The sequence below is a fragment of the Ptychodera flava genome, chromosome 9 (genome assembly GCF_041260155.1).
Source record: "Ptychodera flava strain L36383 chromosome 9, AS_Pfla_20210202, whole genome shotgun sequence".
Classification (NCBI taxonomy): Eukaryota; Metazoa; Hemichordata; class Enteropneusta; family Ptychoderidae; genus Ptychodera; species Ptychodera flava.
This window is the reverse complement of record NC_091936.1, coordinates 34,061,343-34,076,679: the sequence shown is the minus strand read 5'-3', so window position 1 is coordinate 34,076,679 and position 15,337 is coordinate 34,061,343. Positions and strand designations below refer to the sequence as shown.

Genomic DNA, 15,337 nt, shown 5'->3' with positions numbered 1-15,337 from the left:
AACATACCACGGACAAGCATGTTTACAAAATTTATCCTTTTACCATCTACCACTCTGAACCTAGTAATCTGGTTGCTGTTGTTTATGTTTAAGTTGTTCTTTGCAAATAAAAATTGACCAACACCAAGTTGTAGTTAATCTTGTTTTAAATCACATTGGTGCCGGTACAAACACATGGCATGCAAAGAAAGCATTGAGAATGGAATGGATTCTACAGCTGTAATTTTGAAATGGCCGAGAGGTAAACAAGTATAGGGCAGACTGTTTCACCTTCTCTACAAAAGAATGTAACAGTCACCAACGTGTGTTGTCACCTGAGTACGTCAGTACCTCTCTGGTACTTACAGCTATGGCATGCCTTTGGTTATTATGGCATTAATTTGCATATATTTGCAACGACATCGATATGAATAAAACAACAACCACAATAACTTGTTCTGTAATATTTACTGGCAAATAACAACATAAACATAAACACGACCAGATTACAAGGTTTCCTGTCCTGTCTACTGTATCAGTGAGCCAACTTTCCTTTTTACATTCTTATGTAATAAATAAGTTCAACAGTAGTGCTATGTAATATCAGGTATGGCCATGATGGGGTAGGGTAACTGTAAGCTTACTTTGACTGAAGTCACATTTGTATTCACTAAAATATAACACTACAAGATCTACTTTTGTATGCTGGAAAAGCTCCTTGTTTTGCTCGAAATATTGCATCCATATACTGCTCCTGCTAATATCTTGATTTGAGAGTCAATACCATTTTCCATGCCCTGCCAAGATGTGTGATGGTACAAACACACACCACAACCTGTCATCATAAAACTGCCAGACATATTGAATCGCACCAAAACACAAATTGACATGCATACGTAGTGTCTTATCCTTGTGCCATATCTGAAAGAAATTGACCCGGGCATGTTTGAGATATTCATGGATGGACGGATGGATGCATGGAAGCCTATCTATAGGTCCCCAAGACTTCATCTTTGGGTAGCATACACCATAGACGGGGTACTGTATAAGTGGGGAATGATAAGTTTACCACATGAATCACAGACTTAACTGATGCTGTTCAAACAAGTTCTTACACAAACTTCTCCATACACACACCACCTAAACAGTCTACACATTTAGACTATGTAAAATGAACAGAAACAATAAACTTTTTTCTGCCGAAATAAATATTTTTACTTATTTTATTACAATATTGCAACAACGATGCTTTTGTCAAGCACGTACTTGAACAACAAATTCTTTCTGCAGCACACGTGAAGTGCTGACATGAAACAACACATGTCAACTGAATCAACTAGAATCATCATCAATCCTTGGTACGTGTGATGTCACAGGAAATGAATACTGAATGCATGGATTATCATGAATGTCATACTATGGATATGGCAGTACTTGTTTATCCCATTCACGAGGAAGTTCCGGTAAAATTCTACCCCTAGAAATTAGCAGCAGATTTATAAAGTAGGAGTAAAAGTGTTAGCAAAACGAAACCCCATGCAAGCGCACATCACTACAACGTTAAATCTCTGTTAAAGTCCAGTGGTTTGAAGTGACTTTCCACGATGTCCTGGGTAACTTCTTCAACTGTTGCTGGCTTCCATTTTGGGGCGTTATCTTTGTCGACCAATAATGCCCTCACTCCTTCATAGAAGTCATGTCCATCCTATAAATAAAGAAACAATTGAAAATGTAGCTGGAAATGTTCAAAATATGGATGTACGGTAAGTGTGAAACAGGGTTAAATGAAGAACCTAGCTCACGATAGCACATGAACTCATACAGTGACAAAACACTGCATCACACAACATTTAACACATCTGTTGATATCCAGTGGTTTGAAGTGACATTCCACAATATCCTGAGTAACATCTTCAACATGACTTCATGCAAAATATTCAATAACTTTACATTCTAGAATGACGTTATTCGTCATCATAAAAACTCAATGAAAACTATGCTCTTCCTCAATTCCTTTTATCTGCATATGAAACAGATACCTAAAGTAGACTAAAAAATGTACTGGGAGTAAAAGAGATTCTTGGATACAAAGATATTTGAAGCGACCAAAATGAGATTTTTTGTCTACTTGTCATGGCTTTGACTTACTATACAGCCCTGAGATATCCTGTATTCCATTGTGAAGCAGTCTGCAAAACTCATCCTCTCGCCTTCTTGGAGTTGTCGCAGAGTAATCTTCATTGATGTCGGCGACATTTTCAGCAGGGTCTGAAATCAAGTTGAAGCATGAGAAAGTGTTATTTTTTGTTGTTGATGGTGAACGATTCATATGAAACATTCCTGTACAAATCTTCATCCTGCTTGTTGGTACTTAAAAACTCTATGACTGAACATGTGACGTGTGGCTGGTAGGTTCTGACTAGTCTAATGTATAAAATGTTTGCAGTAAAGGTTCTCAGCATGATATTATGCAGACCTAGTTACACTGTGATCAGTATCTTCTCCAGTCGTCTTGCCTCCTAAGATTGTCCAGACACAACAAATGTACTTGACATTGCAGTGTTATTTGTTTTACAGAATCTACCAGCAGTGTTTCTTTCATGCAACTTATCTTTTCACATCCAACGTTTTTTTGTCTTTTTTTTACAGTGTGGGACCATTTCAATGTGTTGGTAGGTTCAAAGGTTAAATCCCACTGTTCAAATGAAACGACCCAGGACTGCAAACTCCCTAGGAAATGTTTTCACAACATGTTGGAGGTTCATAGAGGAACTACATCAATTTAGAAGGAACTTTTATTAAACATCCACACATTAAAACATATCTTATGTTTGTGTGCCTTATCTGTTTCCACCTCAGATCAAACAGAGCAAACTCCAAGTTTTCACAGCTGTGTCAGGAGATGTTGACATAGGTTCAGGGCCTGAAAAATCCGCTTGCCCGATGCCCAGGACAGACTGATTTCTAATACGGACTAGCACAAAACTAGCCCTCTCTTGCCCGCGGGCAGAAAGTTCAGAGCCAACTCAGTGTTTTGCCTCGTGTCTTTTGATGCAAAATTAGAAACAATGTCCCCCCAAAGTACCAGACATGGGTCACTAGGGACGCACTAAAATCAGGGCCAATTTTTTTTTGTCTCTAGCGACACACTAAAGGAAAATCAGTTACTCTGTTAAATTTGCGATTCATGTTATAAGCAAGTCCATATGTGCGTTCACTAGCCACTGCACCCAATGCTGGGTCACGTACTTCCCCACTCATTTTACTTGTAAAATGTAATGAGATAACAGACAATGATGTTTGAAGCGGAAGCCTCCATCCTTTTAAAAAGAACAACTAACTTTTCACCAAACAATATGGACAGTGAAACAGTAAAGCAAACTTTGTAACAACCGCGGTTACTACCCCACTAACCTGCTAGCTATAGTAGTAATGAAATTTCGAGCCACACTGCACAGAGTATCATACGGAATTGAATGCATTTGTAAAGTAAAGTAAAGTAAAGTAAAGTAAGCCTTTATTGAAATCGTATCCCAGTTGGGATCTTGATCATAAAGTACAATAAGGTTTTGCAAAAACAACAATGAAAGAGTATATATATATATATAAATATAAATATCTATACATGAGGTCAACATATTAAAGGTTCATAAATAGTTTACTTTGTCTTTTTCATTTTGTCTTGTCTGAGTTTAATTAAAACATGTATGTATGTATTTTCCCAATTCACATAGTGATGCTTTATCTGTCCTTGAAAAGATGCTTACAAGGTCTTGTGTGCCTCTGAATGCGTTTTTACAAATGTTCAGTTTACTGAAAAAATAGTGTCAATGACACTGTGCTCCAATTTTACAGAGATACTAAGTACTAGTACACACATGACATTGCATTCTTACAGGTTGATTACTAAGAAAATTCCATTGTAAGTCCAAATTAATCTTATACCCCAGCAATATGAAATGCTCCATCTCATGACTTTTACATATCTGACAGAAAACAACCCTAGGATCAAGACTACCATGTTTTAAAGTAATCCAACAAATACTTTGGGAGAAAATGATTTTTTGACAAAAAATGGGACAAATTGCCCAAAAATACAAATATGAAATTTCACCACAATTTGAACGAATCTGACAAAGGCAAACCCTGGGATAATAAATACAAGTTTTCAAGGCAATGGGATGAGCGCTTTCAGAAAATAAGATTTTTTGACCGAAAATGGGAAAATCGCCCCAAAATACAACTTTCAACATTCACCACAATTTGAAGAAATGTAACTAAAGTCACTATAAAGAGCCTGAATACCAAGTTTCAACCGAATCTGGTCAGTGGTTACAGAGTTTTAGTAATTTGCAGGATTTTTCCTTTTTTCCCCCCACATTTGCATATTTTTGACTTTGGCATATTCATTTGAACAAATTCACATCTTCACCCCTGGGTGCACCTGTCCACCAAATACTAAGATGGTAGGTGCTGCGGTTTAGGAGTTTTTAATGTGGATGGACATACATCCGTACATACTAACATATATACATACATACATACATACATACATACATACATACATACATACATACATACATACATACATACATACATACATGCATGCATGCATGCATGCATGCATACATACATACAGACAGACAGACAGACAGACAGACAAACAGACAGATAGACATGCATACATACATACATTTATTTTTACAGCTTTTAACCTCCAATAGCCGCCCAACCTATCAATATCAGCTTGTTCAACTTGATACCCGGTACTACTGCTTATAATAATATAAACCTGAATTAATTACATTCTAATTAAAGTAAACATGCCTTGCTTATCAAGATTATGTAAAAAAAACCCAGCATATCTGTCAGGTTATAAAGAATCTTCAGCTGGCTATCTTTATCAGTATTTTCATCCTATTAACCAAGCACATTTTAACTCTCAAATTAACATTGCAAGTAAGTTCTGTTGAATAAGTTGAGACTGTACGTTCTCAGAGAAAGCACACTGAAGAGACAAATGTTTGCAACTTAAGAAGATCAAGGTCATCAAAAGCATTATAAGGAATCATGTAACTCTTTCATTGCACTGTTTACACAGATTGCATAAATGCTATAAATAGAACATGAGGAATCTTATAGCCCAGCTTTACCATAAAAACCCTATCACTTTGACCACTCTTTCAATTGACCACTCTATTTTTTTCCTCAAAATGTAATTTTATTTAATCCTTATCAAGTTGACCACAACTGGAAATCGGAACTTTCTCTATCTCTCTTTATTTGCCAACCTATCATGACAAACTATTATGAGCAATTTCTTTTAGATAACATACAGAGAACAATACATGACAGTACAGAAAATGTCAAAGTTGGGATTCAGGAAAGTTGCCTTTACATGTTTTAATCATCCAAAATGGTAAACATTTCACTATGAACTGTTAAAAATGTTGAACTTTCTAATAATTCTACACTAAATTATTTGGCTTTGTTGATTTCCTAATTAATTCAATTATTTAAAATCATATTAATTATTTTTTTCTGGGTGAATTGATAGGGTTTATACAGTACAAGAGTTACATACAATGTAAGTCAAATTCAGTTAAATATCAATTACCGTGTTGCACCATTCCTATAAATAACACCCTAGCCTGGAACAGCACAATCATAATCTGCTCATTCACACTGGCAGTACTTGACTTTAAATGAATGAACTATTACATTTCACCTGTGTACCAAATTTGAAAGCATGGCAGAAAGTACCACAAATTTGCAAATTTCACCTTTAGTTCACCAAGTCATCTTCAGGTCACTCCTAGGAACATGAACATCCAATTAGAAAGTAATGGCATACACAGTTTCAAAGAAGATTTTTTTGACCAAAAATGACAAAAATTGCCCAAAAATACAAATATGCAAATTTTGCCATAATTTCAATGAATCTTATTTTTGGTCATCACAAGAAACCTGCAAACCAAATTTTAAAGCGAACAGACCATTGGTTTCAGAGGAAAAATTTTTTACTGAAATGGCAAAAAAAGGAGAAAAAAATTCATTAAAATTAGAAAGCAGCCAATATTGACACCAAATCTATATGTTTGAATGAGTGAGGCCCAAGGTACTTAAAAACCAAATATGACAATGATCAGAAGAGCAGTTCCTGAGTTATTGATTTTTGACCATTTTCGCCCTTTTTTCTACCTCATTTGCATATCCATGAGACTAACAAGTTCATTTTAACAACGGCACATCTAGACCATATATGGCATCACTACACCAAAAATCAGCTTTATACGTGCAGCAGTTTTGGAGTTTTTGCGTTGGACGGACAGACATCCATACATACATACATACATACATACATACATACATACAGACAGACATCTCACATACAGACTTTTTTCAACCATATAACCTCCCAATTGCCATATATGTATGGCAATGGGAGCTAAAAATCATGTCTAATGTCTGTGTAGCCTTTGCAATGAAAAAGAAAATGTATCTCATCTTCTACTTGTTTGTTTTGGCAAATTGGGCATGCTCTGTCTATGACATCAAGGTTTCTATATCTACCTGTTTCTATGTGTAGTATGTGTGCACTAATGCGTAACTTGCACAGGGCTGATCTGCAATCTGGGTTTCTTATAACATGAAGGTAGCTTTCGAGAGAGAAATCTTTTTTCAACTCTCTGTATGTGCAAAGTTTATTTTTATGGTGCCCTTGTCTGGTATCATCATGAATCCATTCAAATGCACATTTTTCAAATAGCTGTTTAACTTTTATATTGAAATTAGTTTTAAACTGTTTGTCATTTTCTATCTTTACATTCATGGCATCTCCAATATTTACGAGCAGCAACGATTGTTTAATTCCTGACACCCAATTATCTGTATGTGCATTGTCCAGTTGACAACCCAGATCATAAGCCTCACGAGTCAGTGTTGTATCTGCTTTCTTACTTATTTTTAACCAATATTTGACCATTTGTGTTATGCTTGAAACAATTAGAGGATATCTACCCAGTTCCATTAAACATGCTATGTTGGATGCTTTGTTATTCACTTTAAGTATGTGCTTGCAAAATTGAATGTGCAACTTTTCAATTGTGTTTGTTAAGTTTGTGAGTATGGTTTTTGCATTTGTGCATATGTCCACAGTCCATACTTCTGTACAGTATAGCAGAATAGGTCTTATCATTTTATTTATTTGTATTTGGTGTGCTGGAAGCTAACGACTTTACCTAAAAATATCAGTAAATCAAAAATTTTGTTGCAGCAAAATATATCCCAGTCTTTCAAAGTAGTATTTTGCCATCAGAAATTTCTCCAGAAGGAGTCTCATTGTACTGTGCAACTCTTCGATCGTACACAGCAAGCTTGAGAAGGTCACCATGCTGAATTCCTTATATGGTCAAGACCCCCTATGTTGATTGTAGCGGACCTTAACAAAAGCCACCTAGCTTGCAAAACAGTGATATGGCAAGCTACTATTGCCATTGCGAAGAGAAAGGAGTTCCTCTCATATATATAGTGTTTTCAATTTATTTTTTTGCAATTTTAAAAGTATTGATCATTTGGGAAATTATTAAAATGAAGTGAACTTTACAGCAGTAGTGAAAAAAAATCATGTTAAATGAGTGCATTAGACTATTGTCTTCAATCACTGTTAGTTTTGAAGTTGTAATTGTAATGAAACATCTTATTTATTTCTGTTAAACATGTCTAATGCAGTAACTAGCAAGAATTCTCATAACGAAAGCATATTAAATTAATTTCATTATGGTAATATACTTTTTTGCAATTAAAAACTGTAATCACAAACCATTGTAGGAGAGGTCACACAATCTGGGTAATCGGGAGGATTTTCAGGGCAAGTGAATTTCTGCTACGGACAAGTAGAAAAATAGAGGCTACTTGTCCGGGGACAAAAATTATATTTTTCAGGCCCTGAGGTTCTCGAGTTTTGACCATGGAGCTCTCTGTTTGTTTGTTTGTTTGGAGCCTACTCACCTGGAGCTGTTTGTTTGCCCATTCACTTCCATCTTTCCTCAAGGCTTCCATTATATCTTCCACAGTGTCACCACAGAACAGCTGATCAATCTTCTCAAGGTGAGGACTCAGAACAAATTCCTTATGTTTGTCAACAGTGCACTGGAAACAGATCAAGATGTGATCATTGATAATTCATCAAACAGATATGAACCCAGGAAGAAAGACACCGAGGTTGAATTATACCAAAATATTCCTCCTTGCTAGAAAAATCGGGGGTAACAGGTTGCAGTGCAAAGTTTGGAACTTGCAAAACAAATTACCTAACACTTTGTGATATTTGAAATTCAAAATGGCCGCCATTCCTATGATAACTCTATTGGGGGGAAATTCAATTTTGGATTTTCGAAAAACTACGATAGTGAAAGTTTTCCTTTTGCCAAGAACTTTAAAATGAGCCCCAACAAATGCAAAGAATAGCTAGCTTACCACAAAATATAATTTGGTTCTTCAATTTGTGATTTGGGCATTTTCTAACATTGCACAGACTCAAGCTTGCAGTGCAACGTGTAGAAATTTGTTTTTGTGCCTCTACATATACAAATGTTAACAGCTAGAGGAGTTTTATGTTAGTATTGCAAGAAACACTGCCAAAAGGAGCCTTGGAACTCAAACCTGAATGTTATTCCTTGATAAATGTGCATGAGTCAATGTACAATGAAAATTGTACAACAATGATCAAAGTGGGAACAGTTTTTGTTGATGACAGGTCAATAAATTGATAGCCGTCGGACAACTATTCCGCTTTAAATTCGAAAGGCCATTTTTACGACCTACAGATGACCAACTCAAAGTTTACAACTTTTATGCTGGAACAATTGAAATTTTACATGACAACCTGGTTGAACTTCATTGCTTGTGATGAAATGCATCTTGGACTTGGCCTTTGACCTTGTAAGCTGCACTGTCAACACATGATTTGATTAAAACTACTCACCTCCTGGTGGTACCGATCTAGAACTTGACGAACTTCATTTTCATTCGGACTATCCAAATCAAGCAGTGCTTTCTCAACATCAGCGATCTAAAAATTAATCATTGATATTGTAATCAGAAACAAGGAAAGTTGTTTAAGTTATTTTAAATATCTTTTGTCTCTCTCGCCATAATCTATTCATTGTTTGGCAGATATGTTTGTCACCAAACAATTCCTTTCATTGTGTATGGCAATTTTACACAGAGAACTTCATCACGAACCTTTCTCCATTTTAAGTCAGTTGACAGTTTTGATACTTGCTGGTCCCCCACTCTAGTTTGCTAGGTCAAGTTTGCTAGTTGTGCAGACTAATCCCGAGGTTTGCTAGTCCTGTAGTCTAGTTTGCTAGTCCTGTAGTCTAGTCTGCTAGTCCTGTAGTATAGTCTTGCAGTCTAGTTTGCTAGTCCTGCAGTCTAGTTTGCTAGTCCTGTAGTCTAGTCTGCTAGTCCTGTAGTCTAGTTTGCTAGTCCTGTAGTCTAGTTTGCTAGTCCTGTAGTCTAGTTTGCTAGTCCTATAGTCTAGTTTGCTACTGCCAGTCCTGTAGTCTACTTTGCTGGCTCAGCTATCTACTGTTTAGGTCCCGCCATCTAGTTTCCTAATCCTGCATGCAGTCTTTATCAGACATGTGCTTTACTGTTCAGTGGTCTGCGACTCCTTTGCAATGGCTAAGTGGTCTGAGCATAACAAGGTGATCTCTCAACTACGACCTCTAGATTGCGTCATCCCTGATCGAGCTTTAATCAGTTTAATGATAATGAATGGCAGTTCATCTTTTATCCGAGAAACGATAAAATCATCAGGGCCTTGGCAATACCTGTAGTAAATACTTTACCTGTTCCTGGTCAACAAAATGTGTGGCCACACCTGCTTTGTGTACATCTCGGCCTCGTAATCTAAAACCAGAAAGTGCCAAATAGATTCCAAGTTTTCCACCTAGGCGTGGTAAAAAGTACCCGCCACCAACATCAGGGAACAACCCGATTCCGGTTTCTGGCATAGCGAATAGGGTCCTTGGAGTTGCAACTCGGAAGTGACCATGTACAGACAAACCGACACCCTATAATATAATGAAATGTATATCATTTGATTAATACGATGTGTAATCAATATTTGAAGAACTGTATTCAAGAGTAAGTGTACATGTCTATTTGGCAATGTTGTCGACCACATATCAAAATGAGGCTAGTGTATTGATTGAACTTTAAATGGAGAGATTTCAGTGTATTGTGATAATTCTGACAGATCAAGATGCATTTCAACTTTGACAACTCCATCAAGGCCATCCTACTTTCTCGGGTTGGATTAAGCCAAGCCACCAAAGCTGTTAGGGTTTCACTCAATCAGAGTGATGAAAGGTACTGACAGGGCAACATTCATGAAACCATGGCGCTCTTTGTTATCTATCTCAGTGAGCTTAAACAAGTTGTTGTTGATAATCATTGTTCTGACAGGATTTCAGTTTCATCCACTGTACCCCACAGGTCCTCAATTGGACCAGTTTTATTTGTACTTCACGATAATGATTTACCCAGTTGTCTGCTTTGATCCAGATTGTCTCCTGTATGCTGTCCTGTCAATGCTAAACTTTTTATATCGACTGAAAAAATTTCAGACTTTCTCAACCTAAAAGCCATCATGCTGTCATTGTATCGAGATGAATACAAGGTATGCTCAGTTATATTCAAGAAGTACTACATGTATATGGCAATTTATGAGAGCGCGAGAGGGAGGGGAGGGAGGGAGAGGGCAGATAAAACGACACAGAGACGGAAAAAGAGAATTAGAAAGAAAAAGGGGTAGGGCAATGGCAGGGGAGGAGAGAGAGACAAAGAAACAGACAGAGAGAGGGTGGGAGTGGAGGGAGGGAGAGAGGAGAGAAAGAGATAGACACAGAAAGAGAGAGACAGAGGAGTAGGGTCGTGGCAGGGGAGGAGAGAGAGAGAGTCTTACCCCACCCATGGTGATACCATCTATCAATGCTATATATGGTATTTGTAGAGTTCCAATGGCATAATTCAAAATGTATTCCTCTCGGAAAAAATCAGCAGACAATCGGTCTCCTTTCCTTCCTGCATCAGTGACGGCTGAAAAAAAGGGACGAAGATATTACAGAAAATAGAATTGCATACTTATGTCCCATAAATTAAGTCAATCAGAAGTACAATGTATACTCTTCATGTGCACAACATATATTGTGTGTGTCTGTGTGTGTTTGTATATGTGTGTATCTGTGTGTGTGTGTGTCTGTTGGTGTGTGTGTGACAAGGTACACGGCACATATACAAAGTCATTTTAAAGACCATAGCATGGATTCAGTAAAATACATCAAAATACACCACATGCTCATTCTGTGCTTTGAACTACTAGAATAAATTGTGTGAGATTGACAAAAGCTAGGGTTAGTACCCTCAACATCACATCACAAAGCACCGACTTGAAAAGCACATGCCAGGCAGGCAAACAGTCACACCAGAACACCAATGCATTACACTTTTCTTGACACCCGTCACATATTTACCTTTGATGTCACCTCCTGCACAAAATGATTTTTCTCCGCTTCCTTTGATGATGACAAGTGAGGTCTCTCCATCCTCTTCCCATTGCTGCGAATGGAATTGTAGGGAATATGATGGATCATTTACATATTGCTAATCATGCAAACTTTTTAGCTCCATGATTGACAATAGATCAGCTATGACATTTGATGAAAAGTTATGCGCACAACTTTAATTTACATTGTAAAACGCTTTTTCTATATTGCTTCATTTTCAATCTATCTTACACAGGTTAATGATGGCAAAATCATGAAGTTCCATCACACACATTGTTTATTTGCGAAAAAGTAGCATTATGATGTGTTTCGTTTTCTCTGTGACAGTAACTATAGAACTGAAATCAGTGGCAGTACTTCTATGGAAGTTGTGTTTCATCTCAATCACCTTATCTTTCCAACCATTTGAAGATAATATTTATACAAGAAGTTAAAAAAGTACTTCTTTATCATCTAAGGCTGGGAGTGACTTGACACATCAAAGTCCCTCCCCTTTGTGGAGGGACCATGGACACACACACACTGGAAAAGTTTCACAGGCTTTTAAATTCTATTTCTCTGCACAAGTGTGCATTCCCAGTCATTGAGAACAGTTGGATCAAACCACAGAGGTGAAAGCAGTAGACAGCCCACAGTTGTGAAGGGACTATGGACGATGCAATCCTGGGACAGGCAGGCTATGAGATTGATATCATTCTGTGTAGTTACTGGGCACCTATTTGGTCTCAGTTATGTAATAGAAATCAGTCTGTGTTTGAATAACACAAGGGAATTATTCAGTGGCTGTCCTTGCAGTGTACTACCTTACAATTTACAAAAAATATATTCTTTCATAGACAGAATGCAAACCGGTCATTTTCTATCGAATGAACAAAGAAAAATGTTAACTTTATTCTGCGATTAACCCTTCAAGTTTGGTGCTATGTCCTACAACAATTTTAAATTTCATTATCATATTCATACAAAGTCCCACACTCACACAAAATCAGAATTTGGTGTGTTACAACAGCGATGGACAGGAGACAGAGAGCAGAGGAAACAATCATTTTATAAAACAGTTGATTTTGAAATATTGAACACATTGAGGATTTGAGGCTTTGAAATGATTCCCTTATCTGCTCACCTTTAATTGTGGATATATCTTCCTGATCATGGACAAATTCAGCGCATTGAGCGCTTTTGGTCGGTTCAATGTGATGACACCTTTTTTGTTGATTTTTTCTAGAATGACATCATCTTCAGCACTGACTCCCGACATTGCTCTCAGTTGCTGTGTTAGCAGACGAACACGACAGACAGTCTGTCTACTAGAAAAAGTAAAACATTGGAAATCAGCAACTGCATAGCCAGACATGTATAAATTACTGCAAAAATAGAAATCTGCTTGTATATTGTTCTGTTTAATTTTCTTTATAAACATTGTATTTTAGAATTCTGCACAAGAGATTAATAACTGAAAATAACAAAGGATCAATTTTCAGCGTTATGACCATAGGTAATTTTATTCAGATTTGGGTTGCTGCTTTAGTTAAACTGTAAAAAGTTACATTTTATTGCAGCAAACTACTAAGATATTCTGTCAAATAAATATAAAGGTTTGTCTACAGTCTACAACAATTACATTCACTTTGTTGCACAATTTGTTGTGCACAGTTCAATTTGTTGATATGTACTTCTGTCTTTTCCCGCTCCTCAGATCATAAACACAAAAACTAAATGTATTTAATCGACGAACAGGCGACAAGTTCGACACTATTTGCTGTGTCATTACTTTGCCCCGATTTTATCATATACGCTTTTAAACACAGTGACCTTTTCCCAAGTTTAAACCGTGGTTTTACCAAAACACATCACATTAGGGTTCTGATTTGTAACTTTCAACTGGTTGAAACAAGTGAGGGCATATTTACCATAGGCGCTCGATGATCGTGTACTCACGTACCCGGTGGGGCGCTGCACTCGTCCCTTGCAATCTAGGGCAGAGCATGAGCACCGAGTACGAGATACATTGATGGAGCAGAAGACCGCTCGACCAAGCAGACAAGTCGGCAACCCAATCACAAGCGCCTGTGATATCTACTCAGCGTAAATGCACTGCTGAAGTTTGTTCTCGGGGAGTTGGTTGCCGGTTGACGCACGGTTACTCTACCGTGGGGTAGAGTAACTGTGGTTGACATATGGAGTTGAAGTGTGCAGGTCGTTTTTTACCTCTATGACGCCCGCCCTCCCCGCAATCATCCCGCCATTTAGGCTGTCTTTCACCATTCATGCTTATGTGACCTCTCCCCCAAAGATCGGTGAGGATGGATTTAACTTATCAGAGACATGTTAAAGAAAGAAGGCTTTTTTCAATCTTAGCAAGTTAACAATACGTTTACTTACCTTCTGCACAAGATCTGGAGAGACATTTGACCTTTGTCCGTAAATATCTGTGGATGAAAGATGCCTTGATTGGTTTTTGTAGCACTAATAGTGGTGCCGCTATTTGCACATGCGAAGCGCCGGACAAAGGTCATAAGTCAAAGGTCTACGTGCCTGTTTATAGCGCCCTCTATGTATTTGCATCGACCATACCCTTCTTGGCCTTAGCCGGCACCACACATATTTATTTATTTATTTATTTATTTATTTATTTATTTATTTATTTATTTATTTATTTATTTATTCATTTATTTATTCCGAGAGTATCATCTTTTTATGAGAATTATTATGAATTTTGATAGCTTTATTGTGATTCCAGATCCCGTACAGACTGTTTCTAGACTGTCCAGGAAAGTGGGCAGGTAAAAAGCTAACGAGATAGAGCGGCGGCCACTCCCTTCTCTTCATTTAATTTGTTTCTAGTCAGCTCAACTAACTTTACTTTTCAGTATAAATCATTCCATCCTCTAAAGACGCAGGGAGATGTAAAATTGTGTTGTTGCCATTTCTTTCAGAAACTTGAAGTCGTTAAAACAAGTAACACGATTATATCCGTGAAAAAGTGCGTCTGAAGGGGTGGATGCAATTTGTCACGGATTACGGTTTGAACTAATTTGGGATAATCGGATGGTGAAGTAACGTCGATTTAATCTGCAAATTTAACCTCATATACTTTTCTTTTTAAGTTACACACTTGTTTTTAAGAGTAATTTGTAATATTGCAACATTCAGCTGTAGGGCACATAGCACTTTTGAGAAATTTGAAATATATGAAGATCCAATTATGCTAAATTAGTTCTATCCCTAGGGACAGGAGTGGGTTCCTAACAAAGACAAAACGAATTCATTTAAAGTTTCAAAAACACTTCCGAAACTTTTTTTTTCTTTATTGGAGTAAAGATATGTTGATTATTTTACTTTGGCTTTTGTCCGCCCTTTAAATACATTTTTCAATATAACTTCTCTTTCTAAGACCTTTTGTGAAAGTTTTCAGAGAGTGACAGATATCAACTATATCAGTCGTGCGTTCCGACTGCTCGTATTAAAGTGGAATGAAGCTGTCATAGTACTACCGATGATAGTTAAATATCTTGAAATAAGATTACGAGTAACCCTTTCACCTTATGACTTTTTATTTAAATCATTAAGAAAAGAACATCAAATGAACAATAATTCGTTAAACTGTGATATCGACCACAATATATGATGATTTCAGCCGATGAGTCCAGAAACCTGCCTGGCATTTACAACATGTATTTGTTCGTTTGTAAGCGGTATGCGCAGTGTGAACGCAAAATGAATGCATTTATTATGTGTTCTTTACAATAAAACAATACTTTATCAATGATATCAATAATAAA

The 15,337-nt window shown here is 37.0% G+C and overlaps 1 protein-coding gene across 2 annotated transcripts; it reads right to left on the bottom strand.

The window, feature by feature from the left end:
• Positions 1-1,175: 1,175 nt before the first annotated feature.
• On the bottom strand, positions 1,176-14,082 carry LOC139140776 (3-hydroxyisobutyryl-CoA hydrolase, mitochondrial-like). Of its 2 annotated transcripts, none has more exons than XM_070710183.1 (9): positions 13,938-14,082; positions 12,679-12,862; positions 11,523-11,607; positions 10,955-11,088; positions 9,837-10,061; positions 8,966-9,052; positions 7,990-8,130; positions 2,128-2,247; positions 1,176-1,684 (listed from the first exon to the last, which is right to left on the bottom strand). In XM_070710183.1, the coding sequence occupies exons 1-9, from the start codon at positions 14,069-14,071 to the stop codon at positions 1,532-1,534; spliced, it is 1,263 nt and encodes a 420-aa protein (XP_070566284.1). In that variant the 5' UTR covers positions 14,072-14,082; the 3' UTR covers positions 1,176-1,531. The 2 variants fall into 2 exon arrangements, with proteins under 2 accessions (XP_070566284.1, XP_070566285.1); XM_070710184.1 differs by having other exon boundaries at positions 12,679-12,859; positions 13,938-14,063.
• Positions 14,083-15,337: the final 1,255 nt, after the last annotated feature.

Coding starts and splice junctions, on each gene's coding strand:
- LOC139140776 (XM_070710183.1), bottom strand. CDS start 14,071: ATGACCTTTGTCCGGCGCTTCGCATGTGCAAATAGCGGCACCACTATT. Junction 9,053..9,836: donor ATTTTGTTGACCAGGAACAG/GTAAAGTATTTA, acceptor ATTAATTTTTAG/ATCGCTGATGTTGAGAAAGC. Junction 1,685..2,127: donor GGATATCTCAGGGCTGTATA/GTAAGTCAAAGC, acceptor CTTTATTTATAG/GATGGACATGACTTCTATGA.